General features: G+C 43.4%; 1 protein-coding gene across 1 annotated transcript in view; it reads right to left on the bottom strand.

Moving 5' to 3' along the window:
• The window catches only part of nphp4 (nephronophthisis 4), a 268172-nt gene extending 242173 nt beyond the window's left edge, over positions 1–25999 (bottom strand). Inside the window, exons 1-2 of the mRNA XM_080762891.1 lie at positions 25748–25999; positions 24041–24181 (exon numbers count right to left, since the gene is read on the bottom strand). Coding sequence (XP_080619017.1) covers positions 24041–24181; positions 25748–25981 — 375 coding nt within the window. The 5' untranslated portion in view covers positions 25982–25999. The remainder of the gene's footprint in view (positions 1–24040; positions 24182–25747) is intronic.
• Position 26000: the final 1 nt, after the last annotated feature.

Genomic DNA, 26000 nt, shown 5'->3' with positions numbered 1-26000 from the left:
ATTGAGGTCAATCTTGGATGAACTGCAGGCCCCGTCTCAACTGTGCAGCGGCGTTAAGTGAAATTTTAATTTCACTTATGTGTTCGACTGTTCGTATAGTACAGAAATAAAATGCTCTAAGGCAGTGCCAAGTCCAGTGCAGTCAGTCAGCATCTACATTAGCTATTCCCCTGAAAGGACGCCAGCGAACAGCATAGCTGAAAAAAGGCTCACAGCACACACAAAAAACAATGGGGGTGTGCGCATTGAACACATTCTCAAGAGGTGCCGTATGTCCCCTGGTGAGGAGCTGCTTTAAATGAGCGTAGGGGGTTTGGGTTGGCTATTCTTACTTCAGAAGAAGATGGTTAGGCCTGCTGGGAGCCAGTTGGAAGCCCATGCCAGACAAGTCCATTTGTTTACGGTCTCTGCTCTGCCATTCAAAAAAATTGGGAAATAACACCATATACCTACAGTGAGGAGCACAGCGATGAGTTAATGTACATGTGGCACAGGACAGAGGATAATACCGAGACCCAACTCATTCTCTGTGATTCATCGTTCCCCGTGTGCAACAAAGACATAAAAGTAGAACACTATGATGGAGAGAGGAAAAGCGGTAAAAAAGGAGATGAGCTACTTTGAAATACAGAGGCAATTTCTGGCAGCCCCACGGTGTGAGTGTTTTCATCTCCTCTCCTCGTCCTGCTCTCAACCACTAGAGTCACATATTTAAAATCAAAACCACAGAAGTATTCACACATCCACATCAGTCATTCATCTTCATACAGTCCAGTTCATACACAGTCCATTTAAATTACCTCCCCAAGGCTTTCTGGAATAAAGATACAAATCGTCCCTATCGGGCAGAAGCCTTAAAGGACCACTTCACCACTTTTCAACCCATCTTCATATAATTGGTTCTCACTAATAATCATGAAAAATGGCACAATTTCTTTCTAATCAGTCTGTGTCTCATAGGAGGGCTGTGGGCAGTTCAGAAGCCCGTCCACCAGTGACATCATTGATGGGGAATCTAAGCTAATAGAAATGGCAGGCTTTCTAGTCCTGAAAAGTTGCAATGCAAAAATGAATGAAAATTGAAAATCTAAACATTTTTGTAAAAATAATATTGTTTAAAAAAATCTGCCCAACGATGATGTCACTGGTGGACGGGTTTCTGAACTGCCCACAGCCCTCCTATGAGACACAGACTTAGTAGAAAGAAATTGTGCCATTTTATCATGATTATAAGTGAGGACCTATTATATGAAGATAGGTTGAAAAGTGGTGAAGTGGTCCTTTAACAGTATTGTAAACCTCCACGTTTCATCTATTGACTCTTTTTCCTTAAATGTAATACAATAAATGCTGTATTTTAAGCTCTGCTGTGCGACAGTGCCACACAGAAGCAGTGTAAAATAGCCGCTCTACAAGCTCACGGCACAATGCGGTGTGAGCTTATAGAGATCAGATGATTTTGTAGTTTTCAAAATGTTCTAAATTCCTTTTTACATTTTTGTATATGCCCGTACAAGGATGCCAGGTGTGGTTATGTGTGACTGTGGGTTTAATGAATATTTAACCAATGAAAAGCATTAACAAGCTTGTGACACAAAAGCGAGGGGCGCTCTTATCATCATACATCATCATATATCATCTCATTCTGGCCAATAACAATTTGCGTCATCACTTTTCTGCCCTCACTTTTCATCCTCAATACGTACTTTGTTCAGCCAGTCAAATCATCTCAGTGCGTGCGGCCGTGTGGCCATGCGTGCGTGCATGCGTGCGTGGTGTGCAAGCCAGAATACTCTGAAAACTCTCAATAATTAATAAACGCAACATTGGATATACAGCATGCCTGAAGACTGCTTGTTTGAGTCCATCGTGTGGTTGTACGGCACGTTACTGTATTAGCAGCAGCTGTGTGTGACAAGAAAGCAAATAGCTCATCAATGCGGCCATATGCATATGGGGAACAAAGAAGAAGGAAAACCTGTGAAACAAGTTTTTTCAGGGACCATTTTTCACAGTTTCGTTTTGGCATTTGTATTTTGTACACATTCCAAGAACTAAATTAAAAAAGCTATGCCTTCTATATTATTCAACCACATTTCTCAATCTTTCACCTTTGCTTCTTTTTTTTTGCCAATCCCTCATTCACTCCTCCTCTTCATGCATTATGAAACACATGCTGTGTTTCCAATACAGAGTTGTATTGAGTTTTAGAGTTGTATTTAATAGGATCCCCATTAGCTGGTGCATATAGCAGCAGCTAATGCCAGAGTACCAACAAGGAAAAGGAAATTCGATAATCACATCCACACTCATAGAATTACACTAGTTACCCATACAGGCCAGAGCCGATTTCAAGGTGCTCCTCCTGACCTTTAAAGGCCTAAATGGACTTGCTCCACCCTGCATGTCCAACCTAATAAAAGCATACCTCCCCCCACGACCTCTACGCTCCCAAGATACTGGAAAACTCAGTCACATACCACAATAAAACCCATCTTTTCTCCCTGCATTATGGTTCCCCCTAGTTTCACTGAAATCACTATATTCACTGTGCTCTGCCCCGTGGTTTATAAAACCTATATTCTATTTTAATAGATTTTCTGAACGCATTTTTAACTGTGTCCTATCGTATGGTACATCCATGTGTATTTACACATCTTATTATGCTTGTTATTGTGTTATTGTGTTATTATGCTATTGTATTTTCTGCTTTTTTGCTGTGTATTGTTGTGAAGTGCACAGAGACCCCTTGGGGTGATGTTGCACTATAAATAAAAATGAACTGAACTGAAACTGAACTGAATCTTCCTGGGGTCCACTGTGCGGAAGCTTGGAGAGAGTCAAGATCCACACACACAACATCCTGGTAAGTCAAATAAACTCTATGCAGTTATTTTTCACTGGTAGGCGTAATTTGTAATATGTAAATCGTCTCTTGCTTCTGTGTCTAAGGAATTTATCGAATGTGTTCCGTCTTGGATCAGTGATACTAACATATTTGAAGTTGCCAGTTATCAGTATTCACAATAAAAACACCTTTTTCTAGGTTATTTAAAATAAATACATCCACTCGGATGGCAGATAACAATAAAATGGTGCATTCATATAGCGCTTTTATCCAAAGCGCTTTACATAGATTGTGGGCCCGTAAAAAAAGGTCCCCCCCAACCTTGGTAACCACAGAAACGTCTCTGCTTTTGCATGTTCTGTGACAAGACAGTGCACTTTTCACTTAATTTTATTCCGCATACAAAGATGCCATTGCCTCCTGTCCCTGTATCGCAAATGGTCAAAAAAGTATTTTATTAAATGTATTCTCTCTGTATATCAGCAAAGTGTAGATTTTTATGTTAGACATTGAGGGAAATTAAGAGGGAAATTAAGATTCTCAGATAGGACAAGTAACACACAGCAGGTCTCCTACTGGAATCAAACCAAGGACACTGTTCGACTAACTAATAACTATGCAGTACAGTACGCTGCCAGCACCCATGAAAAAACCCTCACTTTTATTATCCTGCTATTCTTCTTTGGGAAACTGCTATGGCTGTTCTAAGAGGTTTAATGGCATCCCTTCTTCTCTTATTAAAAAAACACAGGAACTTCTGAAGGAAGAACAGTTGGAAGGATTATTGAAGCAATTACAACACAGACACTCTCTAATTGCTTTTCAGATTAAACTCATCATAAAACTCTCAAAACACAGGCTGAGCTCCAGAAAAGCTTGGATCAACAACAAGTGAATTCTTAGATTTCAACAGCAGGCCTTTGACTACCATTGAAATGTCTAACTTCTAGCTACTCAACTGAAACAAATCCTTGATAACTAAAATATTAGTTAGGCTAAATTATGAATACACCTCAAGGCATCAGGAATTATTTTTAAAGATGCATTCCTACGTATCTCAAAATCGATCTAGAAATGCACAGAATCTCTGTGTGGAGTGAGTGTGTCCATGTTTATCTTGAGAACCATTCTAACTCATGCATGGGCCTCATACGGCTCCCAGCCTCCCACCTTCACTTAATAATGTGGCCCGCAGGTTAATATCAGAATACTCATATAGTATCCATTTCAACTGTTCCCAATTCCAAACATGCAAACGTGACTTGGCCGCTTTAATTACTTCAGTCTATATCAGGAGTTTAATTACTATTGTATTGTCTTTTTTATGTCCAATGAAATTGTATTTCAGTTCATATAGTATAACTAAATTAATGCATTAGAAATTACATACAAATGTAACTTTTCACGAAGTAGAGCATTCATTTACGAAAAAAAAGGCTTCTGTCCTACAGCAACAATATGCAAATGAGGCCCCCTGGAATGAGTTTGGAAACATAGTGACCCTCTCCATCATCAAAGTTGCCCAGCCCTGCTCTTAACCGATTGACTCCTAACCTGCTGTGCATATCGACAAGCAACCGAGGGAGTGATGTGCCGACTCTGTAAGAACTCTGTTGGATCTCCTCCACAGGTTGAATGTCCAGAGGGTTTGGTAGTGTCGGTCTATTCATGAGCTCCTCAATTAAGTATTCTGCCCCCATCTTAACTTAGAGTTCCCTTCGCAACTTTATTTTCCAAAGAAAAAAGGACAGAGAACCGTCAGTTATGTGATGTCATGTCCTTGCAGAATCGCACACAAACATCACCGTTTTGATTTCCATCGTTAACGCCAGCACAGCACAGCAGATTCCATCAGCAAATTAACTCACGTTTATCAGTTTATAGCCTTATGATGTTCTCCATTTCATATGCCGCAACCTACCACCATCATCAGTTCCTGTTACAGCCTGTGGCTGTATTCATTATTATTCTTGTGTTCGATTAGTAGTAATATATATATATATATATATATATATATCCTTCAAATTAAAATGAGAATCACTGAGCCCTGCCATATCTTTTCAAATGGTCTCATTTAAAGATCAATTAGGGTCCATTTGGTTACCAACTCTCCATCATTTACGTCGCTGGGGGACCACTGGTGGTCCCCGGACCACTGTTCTAGGTACATCCATCTAAGCTTAATTAATGAATGAAAAAATAAAAACCCACATTTTTTGCGCACGGACTCAGCCCCCAGCCTGGTACCCTAGTCAAAATATGGCCCTTGAGGAAAATGTATTGGAGAATCCTGCCCTAACCCTAAACTCACAGGAAGCCATGGGCAGTTTTTAACCCGCAACGCATGGATTCTTTTTAACCCACCACGCATGCCGGGAGCCATGGGTGATTTTTAACCAACAGCTCAGGTGATTTTTAACCCACAGCACAGGTTTGTCTGACTAATGACTAATGTCTAACCAGCATATGCATGTGCACACACACGCACGCACACATGCACGCACCAAATCACAACCACCAAGATCCTCCCTAAACAACACACTCCCCCATAAGTTAAGAGAAAGAAATGCTATGATATTTTGCTTCTTCCTGGAGCCACGGGGGCCACCAGGGGTTGTCAACGGGAGAACAGCTTGCTCTCTGGCAACGCCGGGCGCAACATATGTTGGACCTAATGAGAGGTTGTACTCTAGCAGCGACTGTCAACAAAGCACTAATCGATTGTAGCGGGGGGGATATATCCCCCCTCGTACGTACAGAAGGCCGAGGTGCGCGGAGAGCGGTGCTGGGGCAACATTAAAACATCATCAGCGCTGCGCCATGTGGCCCCGAGTCACCCTCACTAGCAATGCTATAGCTCGTCAGTAGCTGAGGGATTATAGCTGGGGTGCCTCTGTGATACTATAGGGATGTTTTTTGGCTCTCGATCCGATACCGATCATTCGAAAATGACGTGATCGGCCTCGATTTCCGATTACCCGATCCGATCAGGACAACCCTATAATAGAAAAGGTTTGGGAACCACTGGTGTATGTAGGTTAGGGGGTAACACGAGGGGGGCGAGAGGCTGAGAAGGGCTGAATAAAAGAAGAACGTGGGAGATGGAGAGGGAAGAATATGATCCAGATGTGGGGGGTAGAAAACTGGCAGAGAGGAGGGAAAAGGTTGAGAGAGAGAGACAGAGAGAGAGAGAGAGGCGGGGGCAGGGGGATGGGGAGAGAGGAGATTGTTTGTTATACAACACTGAGCACATATCATTGCGTGTCTCCGCGGGTGTTAAACCATCCTGGCAGTTTTTATGGCTGCGTGGGATGGCGCTGCGTGGCATCTGTCAGCGTCGCAAATGGTGGAGTGTTTTGGATCTGAATAAATCATTGAATCCTAACGGGGAGTGGCAGGAGGTGGCAGGAGGTGGTGACCACAATTTATAATATGCATCTCAAAAGATATGTTCAGGAAATGGGACTTCTTAAATCAATGAAAAACACATCCTAAACCTTTTGAGGTACTTAAACGGATGTGAAATGAATGCCATATAAGCTCGATGATAAATTACAGTGTTGCTGTAGAGACCTGCGTTTTCCTGTTTTCAGGAGATGGTTATCAGATTTAAAATGGAATTTAGACCTGAACACAAGATACCAACTTTATATAAGATATGCAAGACAGTGTTGACACCAGATATCATGAACATGTTAAATAGAGGAGAACAATGGCTATGGGCAACAAAGCTTGGTTTAGAATGTTTGTGTGTATCCGTGCGTGCAGGTACAGGTGCCCAGGGCTCCACAATGTCATTGTGGGGTTTTCTTTACTGGACAAGAATACTTGAATGAACACTTTGAGCCACCATGGAAATTACGAATGCGCGTGGCGCGTGTGGGAGAGAGGGCAAGAGAGAGTGGGGGCGACGGAGCGCTCTGGCGTTTAGACTCATGTTGTGTTTATAGCGAACTGAAGACGGTTGCGTTGCGTCCTCAGACTCCTTCCTCACTCAAACGTGCAGTCGGGCAACTCAAAAAGAAAACTCGAAAGCAAACTCCACACACCTGCCCCAAAAGTTTGATTTACCTGCCACAGGCAGTCAACGCCTGTATCGATTGTATCAATATCTAACAACACATTACAAACATACACACCCCAGGAAAGTGTTTCTTGTGTCCTAAAACATTCAAATAAGATCTGGTTGCAAAAGGGGTGAAGTGGCAGTGCCTTTAATTACAGTACTTGAGTAAATGTACTTAGTTGCGTTGCACCACTGTAAGTATGTAAATCGTATATGACATGCCTTGGAAAACATTCGGGAGTAATGTAGAGTATACTGTGACTCAAAGTCAATGGGCTAAACAGGCAAAAGAACCAGTATGGTCCTTTAAAGATATGTTGGATGAATGCCTGTCTGATGGGCCCATATACTGCACGGCGGGGAGAATGCCTGTCCGACGGCCCCCATGGCTGCACGGTGGGGAGAAGAAAAAAGAAAGAAGAAAGAAAAGAAAATTGATTTCATGGAGACCAATATTCCTGGCCCTTGATGGCAAACAAGCAATTATGCAGAAGCCCTCACACACGTCGGTGGCACAAAGCAAATGGAGAGGCTAATTCTTCACACATCCTTGAGGTGCATGTTATGACGTTCAAACAAAACACTCGACTTGTGTGGGCACGTATATACTGTACGTGGGCCTGTGCTAGAGAGAGCCTGGAGGAGGGGGGGTCGTGGTGCTAGAGAGAGCCTGGAGGAGGGGGGGTCGTGGTGCTAGAGAGAGCCTGGAGGAGGGGGGGTCGTGGTGCTAGAGAGAGCCTGGAGGAGGGGGAGTCGTGGGCCTGTGGTAGATAGAGCCTGGAGGAGGGGGAGTCGTGGGCCTGTGGTAGATAGAGCCTGGAGGAGGGGGAGTCGTGGGCCTGTGGTAGAGAGAGCCTGGAGGAGGGGGGGTCGTGGGCCTGTGGTAGAGAGCCTGGAGGAGGGGGGGTCGTGGGCCTGTGCTAGAGAGAGCCTGGAGGAGGGGGAGTCGTGGGCCTGTGCTAGAGAGAGCCTGGAGGAGGGGGGGTCGTGGGCCTGTGGTAGAGAGCCTGGAGGAGGGGGGGTCGTGGGCCTGTGCTAGAGAGAGCCTGGAGGAGGGGGAGTCGTGGGCCTGTGCTAGAGAGAGCCTGGAGGAGGGGGAGTCGTGGGCCTGTGGTAGAGAGAGCCTGGAGGAGGGGGGGTCGTGGGCCTGTGGTAGAGAGAGCCTGGAGGAGGGGGGGTCGTGGGCCTGTGGTAGAGAGCCTGGAGGAGGGGGGGTCGTGGGCCTGTGGTAGAGAGCCTGGAGGAGGGGGAGTCGTGGTGCTAGAGAGAGCCTGGAGGAGGGGGAGTCGTGGGCCTGTGGTAGAGAGCCTGGAGGAGGGGGAGTCGTGGTGCTAGAGAGAGCCTGGAGGAGGGGGAGTCGTGGTGCTAGAGAGAGCCTGGAGGAGGGGGAGTCGTGGTGCTAGAGAGAGCCTGGAGGAGGGGGAGTCGTGGTGCTAGAGAGAGCCTGGAGGAGGGGGAGTCGTGGTGCTAGAGAGAGCCTGGAGGAGGGGGGGTCGTGGGCCTGTGTTAGAGAGAGCCTGGAGGAGGGGGAGTCGTGGTGCTAGAGAGAGCCTGGAGGAGGGGGAGTCGTGGTGCTAGAGAGAGCCTGGAGGAGGGGGGGTCGTGGGCCTGTGTTAGAGAGAGCCTGGAGGAGGGGGGCCACGAAGTGGCGCGTTGTGATCTTGTAGATCGGCAATTTTCACTATTCCTTAAACATTTGCTTTGTAATTTCTGGAATTTCTTAGATTTCTTCATGAAATCAAAGTCAAAGGCATAAGACTTGTCACACACATTACCGCAGTGACATTTTCTCTCCGCATTTGACCCATCTCTTGGAGCGGTGAGCAGTGAGCTGCAGCCGTGCATCGCTCGGGAATCATTTGATTAGTTACTTGATTTGACCCCCCAATCCAACCCATTGATGCCGAGTGCCAAGCAGGGAGGAATTGGGTCCCATTTTTACAGTCTTTGGTATGACCCAACCTCCCAGTTTCAGGGCGGACACTCTAACCACAAGGCCACTGTCTGGTTAGAGTGCAATGATCAAATGCAATGATCACTGAAAGAAATCATTGCATTTGTTTTGAATTCATGAAAAGTTGCACTTTTTTGAAAAAATAAATAAAGGGACCCATAGAAATTGGACACCACTGTTTGGGAAACAGTGGCCCTTGGAGGATACCCAGAAGAATACAACTGCTGCCAGAAGTACCAGTAGGGCTTTCACTTTTAGTGATTTACTAGTCAAATGGTACCAACAAGGCCGACTAGTGGATTTACTAGTCGACTAGTTGTCTAGGCCTACCTATTATGTAAAAAAAAAATATATATATATATATATATATATATATCTTTCTTCTTTAATAATAGTTTAGTCCTGAGGCCTACAAAAACGGGGGGGAAACATATCAACTAGTCAACTAGTACCAACAAGATCGACTAGTGGATTTACTAGTAGACTAGTTGAATAGTCGACTATAGTTGCTTAAAGCCCTGCTACCCTGGAGGTAACATGTCATCCCGTTAGTTCGACCATCACTAACCCTGGATGGAGAGTGAGACGGGTATAGTCTTTCAGTCATCCAGTTAGTACTCCTGAAACAATGACACGAGGTCAACAGCTCAATGTCCTTCTGCAGTGGACGGTTCTTGCAGTCCAACCGGATCTTAAGGACGTCCAGAACCTCCTCCCTGAGAGACCGTAGCTGGTCATTTATTTTTTATAAGACTCCAACCAAGTCCGTTGTTAATGGACAGAATTAGATCTCCAAACCATAATAAAAATAATACTAAACCTTCAAATAGAAGTAAATGTTAAGAATACAATGCTGGGAGGGAGGAAAAAAAAGTCTTCCAACAAAGCTCAGACAAAAATGCAATATGACCAAATGTGATAAATAATGCAGAAAGCTACAGTTCAGCATTAAGTCAACACGGTCTATAAAATATTGATACTTATCACACTGAATTCAAATTGCACATCATTAATACATGTCGAGTCCTGAATTCCATCTTCCTCCATGCTTGAAAGGCCTATGTGCCACAGCCGATTTGTAGAGGGACAGAGAGAGAGAGAGAGAGAGAGAGAGAGAGAGAGAGAGATCTTGTCGACCAAGTCACTTTCACCTGATAATGTGAAAGTATACTAAAGTATAGTAAGGGGCACCCTGGTGGCTAAGGCTAACCTGGAAAAAGAACATACACCTAAATAAGGTTATAGACAGTATAGTCCTTCCTGCAGCCGGGCACGGGTTCAAATTCGATTGAGGCTCTCTCACCTTTCCCGTCTCTCTCACTGTCACTATAAGAAATGACTGGCTGTCCCTCCCTATCGCCGTGCCTCACATATATCTGCACCTCCAATGCGGGAATTGGGAAGTTGTGCGACTCACATTTTGAACAACGTCTGTTTTAGGCCATGCAATTGTTGCTGAGCTTGTGTGTGCTTTCTGTTTAGGGCATGGCCCGAAGGGGCAATGTGTCTAGAACAGTGGCTCTCAAATATGTGCATGTCAAGGAGTTAGACCAATCAAATAAATCCGAGAACATTTCTCAACATTCATCAATATTATTTGAAAGTAGCCAATCTACAAGCTCACAACAATGTGCACACAAACACACACATGTAGTATGCATTTTAGAATAGCCAAAAAATATGGGTTGTATTCCATGAGCCTACACTACTGAACCTCAGTTTCAAGGGAATAAATATGTCTGCCTTAAATACCATTCCTACCAATACAAACACACACTCAAATAAGAAAAAGCCTAATACTGTACATCTGAGAGAGAGAGAGAGAGAGAGAGAGAGAGAGAGAGAAAAGGAGTGGGAGTGGAAACTGACAGGCATATAACGGGTGGCTATCAGACTAGTGCGATAAAAATCCCCTCCTGGATGTGAAATTCAGTGACTGTCAGCAGCCTGCAATAGAGAAATCGGAGCGTGGTAAGAAAAGCAGAGAAGAAATGAAAGGGATAGACGATAGATGTCACCGCTGTGCTCGTTCTTCTCTCTCGGCCCGATAATGTCACGGCGTGTACTGGCTAGAGTAGGAGGACGGGTCAGCCTGGATTTGGCATATACGTGTCTGTTTGAGTATTGATTTGAACAGGCCCTGCTACTAAGAGGTAGTAAGAGCACAGACGCATCTGCATTAAAGAAAGAAAAGCGGGCGCGCTTCCTCTGGAGACTGCCCTTGGTTGAGGCCGTCGGTGCTCGGCTTTAAAAAGAACTTAAGTTACTAAAACCAATAATTTGAAAATAAAAGATGCAAAACCGGCTCAGATGCAATTTCTCATGTTATTGTTGCCTGTGTGCACCCCAGAGAAATAATGACACTGCTGGACATTCAGCGTTGGCCATCGAACAGGAAATAGAGAGGAAAACATTACACAAACATCAGTTCTAAAGCCAAATATGAGTAGTAGAAGTCGCATGGGGAGCCACTGCCAAAGTGACCCACATATGCTAATTAAATAATTTAGACCCGAAGACGATTCTACAAATGTCTTCTAAATCCTGACAGTTTTCTGAAAAACCCATGTTTCCGTCAGTGGTGCTCAACCTTTTTCATGTCAAGGACCCCAAAAATGTATGCAATTGGCCACCAACCCCATCTGAAATTTTTCCAGGGACTCCCCAGAAGCAAGGATTTGAGTTAAAAACGTTTTCTCTGAAAGAATATATATTCCAACTTTGTGCCACATTTTCACGATTAAAACAAAATAGCAGATCTACAAGCTAAAGTAACATAATGCTTAAAACACCGGGTTTGCGTTCAGAATGGGTTAAGAGAAGTTCCATCGCCTCAGTTGGGCTCTCGTTTCCATTGTGTGTATAAATTACTGGCGATCGTGGAATTCCATGCTCCGGTATTTATAGGATCAAGGCCTGGTTTGATGCACCGCAAAAATAAATGCCAACTTTCACTTTTGGAGGGCGCTAATGCGCACATTGCCATGACTCAACAGGCATGCAACAACACACACAGACACACAGAAACAAGGTACACCTCGTCCTTGATATGCTTCTGGTTTACCCAGGGCTATAACCTGTCTCTCTGAAGAAAAACAAAACAAATGCGGAAACAATGACATAAAATGTCAAAGGTGAAACCTGAGGTAGTGGAGAGGTGACAAAACCGGACGAATGAGAACCTCAGAAACTCCAGGGAACGACTGTGACGGAGGTGAGCTGGAATTACAGTGGAAAAACCTCTCACTTCCTTCAGACTTCCCCAGGCTTCCCGTCAAACATGATCGACCGCTAATCTTGACAGCACCTCCCATACCATTAGCACCTGCGCTGCCGATCGCTCACCCATACCGCACACTCACATCAACCCGAGCACCCGGTTCAGCACAGGGTAACCGGCAGATAACAAGCTCCAACTACAGAGTTTGGGAAAAGGTCTCATATAGTGTCACCCAAGTTTCGTCGGCTGACAAGATGTGAATCCACCGCATGAAGGTCCATACACTAACTAGAAGCCCGCATGTGAAAGCTGGAGTGGCGGAACTATATGTGTGTGCGCACGTGCGTGCGTGCGTGCATAGAATGGCCAGGATTGGTAAGGTAATGTCGACCTTACCTTTTCAAGAAAGGTTGAGGTAGGATTGACGTGTCTAAAGCCAAAGGGAAGGAAAGTCTATCCAATATCTATCCATCTCTCGTCTCTCCATCTATTTCTGTCCATTCATCCCCACACCTATAGTCCGGCCAGACTCCAGGGAGAGCTGATATCAGAACTACAAGGACAAGCTTGCGTGTGTGTGTGTGTGTGTGTGTGTGTGTGTGTGTGTGTGTGTGTGTGTGTGTGTGTGTGTGTGTGTGTGTGTGTGTGTGTGTGTGTGTGTGTGTGTGTGTTGTGTGTGAATAGAAAGACAGGAAGAGTTACAGACAGAGATGGTGGGGAAAATGAATCAAGTGTACGTTAAAGTCTCCCTCAGCAGCTCTGACTGTTATGGCTTTAAAACTCCCACAAGCACACGCATGTACACACACACACACACACACACACACACAGTGGTGCTGGATTACGTGGCGCGCCACTCCAGTGTGTAAAGCTGTTAAGGAGCAGCTGTTCCACTCGATGTTTGTTCCCCCGGGAACTGAAATATTGATCAGTTTCCCCAGCAGCCAGCCATGCAGCCATGCAGCCAGGCATCTCAGGCCTGTGTGTGTCCCCAGCAGCCAGCCATGCAGCCAGGCATCTCAGGCCTGTGTGTGTGCCCTCACACTGTCCCCCATGTATAATTGACGTGTATATCTGTGAGTGTGGCATGCCAACAGGGAGCAGGAATTAAACGGCCCCGGCATATGGCTGAAGGCCCCGCTCCTTACCACCATGGCCTCGCGTCCCATCCATCATGTGGCTATAAGCCATTTAGACCCGAGGACGCATCGGTGTCACATTTATAGCTTTTAACCACTTTGACCATTATTTTAAAGTCTAGCCGTTGAAAAGTAGCAGATCCACAAGCTCTCTCTCCAGTCCACAAGCTCACAAAAGCTAGGAAAGTTTGCGACTTTCCCTTGAATGAGGACATGAGGAGAGTGCCGTGCTACGAGCTTGTGGATCTGCTACTTTTGGAACAACATCATTTCAGATGGGGGTCGGTGGCCAAATACATATAATTTCGGGGGTCCTTGACATGAAATAGTTTGAGAACCACATATCAGGTCACAATGGGTTAACGCAGTGCTTTTCACAGGGTCAGTACATTGACAGCGGGGGGGACACACGTGGGATTTGACGGTGGACAGAACAAGGTCGAGGGAGTGAGGGCACTCCGAGAGAATTCTTTGTCACAGAAGATATAACCACATGAACTCTCGTGTCCTCATTCAAGGGAAAGTCACAAACTTTCCTAGCTTTTGTGAGCTTGTGGACTGGAGAGAGTTGGTGTAAGCAGTGGGCTAGAGAGCAGGTGAATTTTATAGGGTTTAAGCAACTAATTATCTTCATATAATTGGTTGTCTCTAATGCTGTGCCTGAAAACACATCATCAGTTGGGATTCTGAATGGAAACAACAACCTTTAAAACACTTTGAGGGCTTAATATTAATATACGACATATACAGAGGCTGCCAGGATTGTTTAATTACCTTTGGGAGCATACGCTGAAGTATTTGCGCCTTTGATTCATGAAAATCCCCTTGAATATAGTCCCATGGCTTGTTGTCGAACCAAAGAATATTCCACCGTCTCGAAAACCTAGGTAGGTAATTTCATCTTTTCGTGTGATAATATTGTCACCCACTCTAACCAAGAAGCCATCTGCCCGTGTCTGGGCCCGGTATGTCACGGTTCTATACGGGTAGGGTAGTGCTCAGGGTCCGGACCTCAGATTTCTAATAAAAGCTCGGTCCAGTCGGCTCCGGGTACAATATTCACGGGTCCATTCCGGTAAGGTAGATGTGAGGCTCGAACGAACCTAGTGTTGAAAAAAAAAGTTCCTTTATTGTATTTTATATACACACACACCAGTAATACGACAAAGCGATAAAGCGACCGCTAGGGTTGAGACACTACCGGAATAATGTCAAGAATGGGTAAAATGAATTCAGTAATTAAATAATATCAATTAAACTCTCGAACTATTTGACATAATAAACTGTCTCAGCGATATCGTCAGGGAGTTGTCTTTGTGTCGTCACAACTGTAAATGAACAGTCTCAGAAATGTGGAATATTTGGACCGCAGTAACATTAGCGTTTTCTCTCAGTCAGTTGATTCTTTATATCCATATGAGTCAAACCACCGCGATCATGGGAGATGGCTGGGAATGTCCCTGGCAGTCAAAAAGCCCAAAGCGATCTTTATAATCTCAATACTTATAGGAACAAACCAACTATTTCAGAAAGACGGCTTCTAAATCACACGTCACAGGTGTATAGGCATGAAGGTGCCACTCATGCCAAGAAAGAAGGATTTTTCTAACCATACAAAGCAAATCCTTAGTGTTAAAGAATTTTACCGTGGGGCTGTCATAACAAACCAGTGCAAGATCACACATCATCATCTTTCATTGGGGTGATTTGTCAGGAGGAGGTGAGGTTTTTCAGCCATCGGGCATCATTGACAACGCTCGGCTGCGCAGAGACCAACGACACACGCCAGATGCGCTTCAACTGGATAGCACTGATGTCTACCACTCCTTCACTAGTCGGAGCTCAAGTATGGAGCAGATAGGATTGTTTCCTGCAGTGAAACCCGCAACAAAGTTCTTCCCAGTTCAAATACTGATCTGAAAAAGTTTACGACTGATGTTCAAAATGTGTGAGTGTGACTGTGTGTGACTGTGTGAGTGTGTGTGAGTGTGTGTGTTTGACATCACACCAACATTCAATGACCTAGAAAAAAAAAGAGGTTAAACAAAGGCTCAAAGACGCAGCCCCTTTTATGAAGTCAGGCCGAAGTGCCTAACAGCACTGTATATATGAGATGAAGCCAGCGGCTCCATGCGAATGCTGCTGGTTAAAATGGAGAGATCAGAGTGAGAGATAATATGAAGAGATGCACATTGCTCTCTGCCTCCTCTGCAGTCTCGCAGTCAGAATTATCTACCAGTGGCGCAACAGTGCCCTCTGCTGAACAAAGCTGACACTGCTGCTTTAGCCTGGAATGAAGCCGGAAAGAGTAGGCGTTGGAAATTATCTGGAGAATTGTTTAAACACACCCAAGTAGTGAGTACTGGCCCTGGGGGACGAGGAGGAAATGACAGGAATGAGAGGAAAGGAGTGGGCCTGTGATTAAGGACAGAAGTTGTACCCCTTACAAGATGAACTAACTGCTGACTATCCCACGATTTTGTAACCCATTTTTCACCCCTGTGTCAATCATCTAATGTGATCCTGGGCTCTACACACCCTCCACCAACCTAGTCCCCATATATGGGGGACAAGGGGAGAGCAACGGACTTTAACTCATGCTTCCTTCATGCCCGAGTGTCCAAGTTGCTCCTTTACACCTGACAGGGGGAAGTTTCCCTGGTTGGACGTAGCGCGTGGAAGGAACACGTTATTCCAACCAGTTCCTTTCCCCTCCATCAGGCGCCCCGGCTGATGGAGCTGACTGTTGCTTACACAGTGATACCAAGGCTTGGTATGACACTATAGAGCGCCGCAGTCCCGCCCCCTTTCAGAAAAGCGAGTGGCCCAGGAAGTGGAAGCCCCATGCATTCTCCCATCGGCACTTTTAATATAATTTATTTAAAGACGGTTACGCCGCGGACAAAGCCAATTCGGATCGTGACGAATCATGACAATGAACACAATATTTTGGGCCGATTAAATAATTTATAAGACGAAAAACAAAACAAATAGTGTTGTCTCCTGACTTTCTTTTCTTCTTTCTAATGATTTGATCGTCCCAAAGTATTGTGTTCATTGTCATGATTCGTCACGATCCGAATTGGCTTTGTCCGCGGCGTAACCGTCTTTAAATAAATTATATTAAAAGTGCCGATGGGAGAATGCATGGGGCTTCCACTTCCTGGGCCACTCGCTTTTCTGAAAGGGGGCGGGACTGCGGCGCTCTATAGGGTCAGAGTGAGTGCGTGTGTGCGTGCGGAAACATGTTGGTTTCTCTAGGTGGACTGCTGCTGCTTGTGATTTCATGAAATAAAGAAACTAAAACTTTATACAAGAGAGTGCGGATATTCCATTTTTCCATTGATCTTCAAGAATCTGCACCCATCAGCTACAGAGACTATCAATTTGACTCCCCGAGTAGAGCGCGCCTTCACCTGTAACGGTTTTGTTGTTCTATGGTCTTGGCCTTGTAAAGATCCAACATGAAAGACCTGCGATAAGCAACTGAGTGAGTGCACTTGACACCACCGAGCAGTAAAGAAAAACAGCTTATTTGTGTGTGAATTTTCATCACTAAACAGTGTTCTAGCTGTCTGGAGATTCTTTCTTTTTTTTGACATGAGTGAAGCTGTGTTTCCAAGTGAAGCTCTTCTACGCTATATTATATAAGTTTCGCTTGACAACTCAAAACAACTCCTGCAGCATACGGTGCACAAAGCAACACACATTGTCCTCTCCTCGCACACAGCCATGACAACATCTTAGCCCGTGTCTGAGCAGACAGCGAAATACAGAGTACAGACAGGAGAGGGAGAGGATGAAGGAGTGGGAGAGAGAGAGAGAGGGAGGGAGAGAGATAGATTGTGTGTGAGAGAGGGAAAGAGAAAGAGGCAAAAACAAATTTAGTCGGAGCTCTCTCTCTCTCTTCCTCTCTTTAATCACTTTGTTTTTTGCACATCTCTCTCTTTTCACCCGATATTAAAACCAATCCATCATGGTTGACGGGGAGGGGGTGGTGTAAGGGAGGGGAGGTGGGTGTTTCCAACGCACTCCCATGTTTCTCAGGATAGAATCCCCCCTCTGACATTATTTGGATATCAAACAGCAATTTGCCACTCATAAACACCAACATGAATGTGAGAGCATTGGACCAAATAAATCCAATAGAATATAAGGAGCGTTTGTGGCTCTTGCGGGGCAGGCCCACTTCATCACCCTGATAAGATATCATGTGCTTTATATTATTATTAGCCTGGATGGCTAATAGGACTGGGTTGCTTATTGGAATGCAGAATGTGTTTTTACATGGGCTCTGGCTAATATGGTGGGTCAAACTGTGGCTATTATGCTGCCTGCTAAAACCTTGTTCAAAATCAATCAAAACAACATTGTGCAGAATAAAGGAGTGTGTGCGTGCGTGCGTAGGAAACTGCTCACCATGACTGTTAAAAAGTATATGTATATGAACACGCAGCATTAACAACTAGCCCTAAAGGGTGAGGTCGTGCTGAAACGATGTAGAGTTGCTGGCCGGCTCAGATATGCAGATCTAGTACATCAAACCATGTATAGCTATCCAGGGTTTGATGAGGTCAGTGTTGTGATCTTCATATAAGATCCAGGTGATGATAGTCAGCTCCACAAATGGAGATCAATGTGTTGTACCAACTTGGTTCTTTTACAAGTGTGACTCGCGTCGCGGCAACCAAATTGTATTAGGGCATGAGCTGGAATTGCCCACATATGGAGATCCCTTGTCAGGGTCGATGGCCATATACAGTATAGTGTGTCTTGAGTAGTTGAGTATAGAGGTTTAGATGTTGTCAGACTGACTTTTTCTTTTCTTTTCGTTACTTGCAACTTTATTGTAGTTTTGACCTAAACAGTTATCACTCAATCATTAATTCTGGGCGGGAACCCCTTTTGGTGTTTTAAGCCAGTGATTGTCTGTTTAATTTCAAGGAGTTTGACGGAATGGCATTTTTCTCTCTGGGACCCCCAAACTATATTGTAAAATCAATGTTAATTTAACCAAATGCACCCGTTAGGGTCCATTTGTACAGTCTTTACTTACAGGGAGTACCCCCTGGAACTCTTTGGGAATCACTTAAGCATTATGTTATACTTTAGCTATTTTTGAAAAATCTTGAAAATGTGGCGCAAATCTTTGAATATATATTCTTTCAGAGCGAACGTTTTTAACTCAAATCTTTGCTTCTGGGGGGGGGGGGGGGGGGAGGGGTCTACTGGAACAACATATTTTCAGATGAGGGGTCGGCGGCCAATTACATATATATTTTCGAGAGCATTTTCCCCATGTTTAACTACATAAATGTTCTGTTCAATGAGAGAAGAACAAATAATTTTCTTCACTTGAAAGTTACCGTTTAAATGTTATGTGCGAGACCTGATGTCACGATGCGTAACCAGATGTGATGTCACAATGCGTAACCAGATGTGATGTCATGATGCGTTACCATATATGGAGATGTGATGCATGACCATATATGGAGGCGTGGGGATCGACGGGAAATGCAACTTTTCATAATAAATGAAAGTTTTCCTTCTTTTGTAACGTCAGTACATTTTATCTCCCATCCATGCAGTAGATTTTTCGATATACACCCTGTACTGATAAAAGGGTGCTGAGGCTTATATTTTTGTTTCATCATTACGTTTATATAATATATTTAAAGTTGTAACTTTCCTTTTCTGCCCCGGATTTGAACCTGGTTTTGTGCTGAAATGTGCTGAAATGCAGTGGTGGCAAGTAACTAAGTACATTTACTTTACTCAAGTACTGCACTTACAATTTGTAGGTATTGGTACGTTACTTGAGTATTGCCATTTTCCAATTTCCAGTACTTTTACTTCTACTCCACTACATCTCAGAGGCAAATATTGTACTTTTACGCTATAGTTGAATAACATTAGATTTGGATTATTATGACAAAACATACATACAGTAACCACTTCAGCCCTATATACATTTCGGCCATTTGCAAATAGCCGATCTACAAGCTCACAATGCGTGAGCTTGTAGATCAGCTATTTTCAAAAGATGTTTGTACATTTGAAAACTTGAAATGGCACATTCTGCATAATGAGTACTTAACGGAGTAGTTCTATATTGCAGTATTGATTCTTTTATTTTTGAATTGAAATACAGAAAAGTTACATTTAAATTTAATTTCAAATGCCTTTCAAATGCCTTTAATTATAGTTATGTTAACTGTATGAATACAATGGACGTCAAAAAGGAAGTAAATACAATACTAAGCTACTAGACTGAAGTAATTAAAGCATATTTGGAATTGGAACAGCTGAAATCAATAATACAGTATTATCAGTATTCTTGATAGTAACCTGAGGGCCTCATTAAAGGACAACTTTATTTTTTTTCAACCAATGTTCATGTTTTAGGTTGTAAAAGATAAGTGTTATTTTTTATTTATTTGCTGCTTTCTTTCGGTTTAGGGATTTTAGCTATTTTTGACAGGGGGGCGGGGGCATTCGAGCATGGGGCTAAGTATGTATTTTTCTACAAAATGTTATAGCGATTTGTTTTTTATTATTTACTATAGTCCTACTAGACCCCAAGAAATTACATATGCCTGCTTGCTCAGGGGATAAATTGAATCTTGACCATCACGTCAAACTTCATGTCAGATCCTGTGTCTAGGTGAGACATGACCTTTGACCTCATGTCAGATCCTGTGTCTAGGTGAGACATGACCTTTGACCTCATGTCAGAACCTGTGTCTAGGTGAGACATGACCTTTGACCTCATGTCAGATCCTTCATTTGTGTGTGAAAGCAACACACAATATATAATCATGCTTTACTTGGCAGAGAAAAGTAATGTGATGTAACGACTTAAATATATTTCCAATAGAGAATGAAGTGTAAACAAGATGGTCAAGGTGGGACTGGGACAGTTTGAACACCCAGAGGGATTGTCTCAGGATCAGGGTGGGGAAACAAAAGAAGCTCATTTAAGTATAAACTATAAAAAGTGCCCCTCTGGGCACAGGTCTGCACCAGGCCAGGTCAGGTTGTGGCCTGGTGGCACCCGCCCCTATATACCAGAACTCACTGTTGCTATATATGATGATGAAGCATTACAGATATCTGTCCTTGTGTGGCCTCTTTTTAACTAAAGTACAATTGCCATTGATGAATGATACAGATCTCTCACAAGTTACGCAACTGGTATGCCTCCCCCCCCCCCATGTCATCTTTAACGAAGCATGTGAATCTAAATTAATTGTGTCTTCGAGTCATTGGTCGGAAACACATTCTGTTCTCAGTACAGCACTGAATTAGACATTAAAGGCAGAGTGAATGGTTTGATCACAGCCGGTACAAGACAAAATGGTAATGTAAAGGAAAGAACTTCAGGGGGTTTAGGTTTTGCCTCTGAACTGGCTAAATGGGATTGCTCCCATCTTCCGTTTTTTGAGATAACACTCTGTACAATTAGGATTGGATCTGTTTTGGTGGTTTTCATCATCACATATCTCTGCTGTCGCTGTCGGGAGGAAACCTCATAACCTCATAACCGTGGCTGTAAACCTCTGAACAGCACTTAGCGGGTCAATGGAGGCCCAATTGGTCTCCGGGTCCAACTCAGATGTTGCGGATTTTCCCCCCTGGGGTTTAAGAGGTTAAAAACATGCATGCTCAGTCGACCTAACGAACCTGTATAAAATAAAGGCTAATAAGCATGTCGGGATAAAGATATTGGATTGTACGGTGAAGACGACACCCATCAAAACCCATCCTTTGTTGATGAGACGACAATGAAACTCAAACCTCCCCGCTATTATAACTCAATGTCCCAGCAAGTGCACTCCCCAGCAAGTGCACTCCGTACCGAGGAGTTGGACCAAAATCAACGGCATAATGCCAACGCAGAAGTCAAAACCTTCTGTCTTTTGTGTTTCACATAACACGTTATAAAGTTCCCTTTGTGATTTTCAAGAAGTAATTTCATCATCAAAGCACCACCTCTCTCAAAGTGTGCATCATACATTTTGACATCAAAGGCCGTTCGTTTTTATCTTGATCAGAGACTAAAAAGCCACCTTCAAAATAATGTGAAATAACATGAAAGGAGACACACACACACACACACACACACACACACGACGAGGCAACACATCACATTAATCTGCCCAGTTTTTGAATGATGTAATAATAATATTCAATACAATAAATGTAACTGTATGAATACAGTGGTCTAGCACTTTCCTTTTTAATTTTAACAAATGGCACAAGGTGCCGTGATGAAACCCACACAACGCAACAGCCATGCAATGAGAACTGGAGTGTGAATTTATATTAACACAGTTTCTGCCATGCCGTCAACTAGACCTATATTAAAAAGAGACAATGTATAGGCCTACAGTTGGCTCCCTGAAGACCCGCTCAGCAGAGCATTTAACAGCATGAACAAACAGGATGTTAGAAGTGAAATGAAAGTTTCTAAACACACCACTGAAGATTAAATTCTCCACCAAATATTGCTCTAACGTGAAATGGAGATGTCAGTGGATTGATTCTAAACACGTGTCTGTCTGTCTGTCTGTCTGTCTGTCTGTCTGTGCACGCTGATGTCTTACATTGAGGGTGAGATGAAGAGAGTGGCCACTGCAATGAATGTGATATTCAACCAAAAGTCATTGTAGGGAGCTTAAAATAAAACATGAAATAAGTGAGTTACATAATTGGGATGTGCTTGGGTGCCTTTCTAAAATAGACTTCTGTGCCATGTGGTTCTGAAGCAGAATGTGTGCATGAACCGCTGCTCCGCAAGATAGCTGTGGTATAGCAGCGATGATGTTTTAAGCCAGGTGATTGATGGGCGCAATTATGCCAGTTGGTCCTTTGGGTGAATGGACTGGATTCATCAGAGCTAGTAGCAGAAACTCCTGCTTCTAACAAGATTAGTCATCTACTGTAGTTATCAGAAGGGCACGACTCTTGACCTCTTCTAAGTTGTACTCAAGATCAGAGTCTGCACAACATTAAAGTGGCAAAAACGTTTCATTAGCATGAGTCCCACTCCGAATAATTGACACATGAGATGTTAATGTGAAATAGCCAGCTATGAACACACGCAATGTCTCTACTGTGTACGACTGCCAGCAGTTTCTTGCCATCATTGTTTTCCACAACCACAATGTACCACAGCATGAAACATTGGCAGGTTGAGGTTATTACAATTACACACAAGGACAACCGCTAATAAAGTGTCATGTTCATGTCAAAAAGCTCTATACAATGCCACTATATACTGTAGCATTATCAATATGTAAAAAGGAAATTGGCCACTGTGTTGCCGCATGCTAAATAAAATATTTAAAATATATTCTGAGTCCAACCATACTGAAAAGAAAATCCATTCCTCTGCTGCATGTCTTCCCTTTTTCCAATTTAACAAATTATATATTAATAATTCATTTATTAGTGAATAGAAAATGCACCCAGTACCCCCCAGTTTTCAATAGCTAAAGTATAACATAATGCTTAGTTAAAACACCAAAAGGAGTTCCCGCCCAGAATGGGTTAAGATAGTTCAAACGTACAAAAAATCAAAAGAACAAAATACAAAAACAACAGTGAGAGCCTGGGGTATGGCTACAGACAAAGGCTGAGAAGTTCAACAATAAGCAACTTCAACACTCTCAATAACTACTGTCAGTGTCTTTGTCCAACAGAGGATCAGTCACTACAGTTTTTTCTCCCCTCACACAAAACAAAAGACCATGATTATACTGGACAGTACCCAGGTACTTGGTAGGGGTGGCTGGTTTCATATTTCTTCACTTTCCCAGCCTCTACAACACATTGCTTTTATCAATTCAATTTAATTATGCAATTATTTATTTATAATACTGTACATATACAGTATTATAGGAAAATTCTGTTTTGACTCGGTTCTTTACTTCTTTTGCACACATAGGCCTGAAACTCAGACATGTACATACAAGACGCAGTGAGATTGTGGAACGATGGGCTCCGGCTCCACATAGTAGCACCCAGGAGCAGTTTAAACTAAAGGAATTGGTCTCCTTCTCAAGGGCACCTCGGCAGTGCCCAGGAGTTGAACCGTACCTCTCCTGCTACCAGTCCACACTCCATATTGTGGGCCGTGCTGTACTTGAACCGGGCGGTGACACTGACTTTAGATGTAATTGGAGTATCAAAGGTGTGCACATTTAGAACAATAGCTTCTCAGGATTGTTGAATGGAACATTATACTTCAAAATCAAACCATGGAAACGAGTACAAAACATTGGCATTGTCTGTAAACTAGTCCTAGATAGATGATGCCGTGCTGCCATGACAACTAAATCTCCCTCGCAGAATCAATAATAGGCATCTAGTACCTACATGCTTTAATCTGCAATCTTGAATATATATTTGTAATATTTGTAATCAAAACAAATAATTATGACCAAATCTGTATACCGTAGTTAATACAATACAACTAGCACATCTGCAGTGGATGGCATTGGTCTATCTACTCTCTCATTGATAAATCTACACCCTGGCCTGGTGTTGTGTAACTTAACTTGTGTATGACACAGACTGGTTGACAGCTAGTACTGTCTTGGAAGAGCGGCCGGTAGATGTTTGGGACCTGCTGCATTCAAATGCTGCATGGGGGTAGTACATACAACTTACAGATTGGGGCTTTAAACCTGGTAATAGGCATGTCAGAGCAGATCAAAATATGACATACAGTTGTATCACTGCGTAGTACTGTGTGCCATGGATGTGTGTTTTTCAGCTTCTATCGATGGGAGAACATTCATAACTGTACCTCATTGAACTGTATCTTCTGACCACTCTTCATCCTCTGGGGGGAGCTCTTCCATGTCCTCCCGAAGAAGTGCTGGTGAGTCCAGTCAAACAGTGACACTCGCAACTGGTAGGTGCAATCCTGTTGCTCTTCTGAATTATCCTGTGCGTTTAAAAAGGAAAACAGTCATTATCCAGTCTTACCATGCAAGACCTATATCTATACAGTAACATCAATTTACGATTTGTGCAAATGAAACCAAGCGTACACCCTAGCAAACTTCTATTTTACCCTAACAAGATCCTAGCAAAGAAACCTATATTCTAGAAACCACCAGTTTTAGTAGTAACTTATTTCTACACCCAACGCTAGCAACCACTATTACACCCTAGCAACCATCTTCTAATCTACACCACAAGTCAGGTCCAATAATAAATTAAACTCTTAACAAACACATCCAAATGTCCTTTTGGTTTACACTGACGGAGGATTTTATAGTGTAGATTGGGGTCCCATAAAACATGTTTATAGAGATGCCAACTCTCACGCATTCTATTTCTCACACTGTCAAAACATCCCAAGCTATTCCCTGACTCAATCTTGTGCATTGAGAGATCAACTTATGCCAGTATTTTAGGGACACGTGAGTGAAGTGAATGAAATGGTCGTTTCTTTCTGAACTGAAGTAGGCAGGCTGCCCTACCGTTAACTAGCCTAAGATGAAAACAATGCTAGGTGTGTCTTGATGTTTGTTGAGGGATGCTGTCATTGCTGTGCGCAATTACACATGGCAGGAAGCACACCAGCGGCTGCAAATTTGTGTTGTGATCCACTTCATGTTTGGTGTATTTGTCTGAACTGCATGTGCTCCGTTGTCAGACAGTAAACATTGTATAAGAGAGAAGCTGTTTCTAGATGACACACATTGGGTGAAGTGAGGAATCTGAACCAGCCAGGGCAGGGTGTATAGAAGATTTACAGTCCTGCTCTGCTTTAATAGAAGTATGTTTCTGTGTTGCTTGTCAAATATTCTTTTTAATGTGATAAACATACAGTAGCCTAGTTGTGTGTGTCAAATCTGTTTTGCCTTAAAAAAATGACATTACATACATTTACATTTTGGGGAGAAATATACAATTTATTTTAAAGATTAAGTTCCCAGGCCATAACCCACTCATTGTACCTGGGAAACTGGGAGTGGGGAGATGGATAATAATAATATTCTTAAATACTTTACGAAAATGAATTATAACTGTATTGTGTGTGGTGGTGCCTATGGTGACACAACACCATGCCATGCCACCAAATCTCACTCTCATGTTTTGAACAGTTGCCAGCCCTGTTTTTAGCTAGCTCTAGCTCTGGTCCATAGCTCTAATGCGTGCAAGCTAATGGTCCTCCAATAACATGTATCAAACTGGGGTTCCTTGAAATGAAAAGGGTTGAGTGAGAATCACTGTTCTACACGAGTCTACTGTCTACTCTACACCCTATGGCCCTAAAACAACGACCAGTTTCTCCATCTATCATATTCATTATCCCTCCCTTAATCTCTCCATTTGGTATGGTGTCGTGTATCAACTAAGCTACCGAACCGAGTCTTAACAGCAAGACAAGAATAATGCCTAACATCAAGACACGAATCATGCACATAATGTATAAGGCCACTAAAGCAGCTGTTTAACTAAAGAGTGTCCGTGTGTTGTGAACTGAAATTACTGAACTCACAGCTGGGACCTGTTGTTGCAAGTGAGCTGCAACCACACGGCTCAGGGAGAGCTGGAAGCCTTCGGAGCGGGTAATGAGGTGACTGTCATGGACCAGGTGGACGGTCTGACAGTGTGGCGGTACCGTCCTGGTTCTATCAAACAGCCCGGCCCAGTCCTGCGACGTCGAGGACATGTCCTCCTCCTCCTCCGGTTCTGCCTCTTCTTCCCGGTTTAATGAATGTGAGCGTGGCATATTGTAGCTACCGAACGAA

The sequence above is a fragment of the Protomyctophum bolini genome, assembly GCF_963924005.1.
Source record: "Protomyctophum bolini genome assembly, chromosome: 5".
Lineage (NCBI taxonomy): Eukaryota > Metazoa > Chordata > Actinopteri > Myctophiformes > Myctophidae > Protomyctophum > Protomyctophum bolini.
This window is presented reverse-complemented; position numbering and strand designations above follow the sequence as displayed.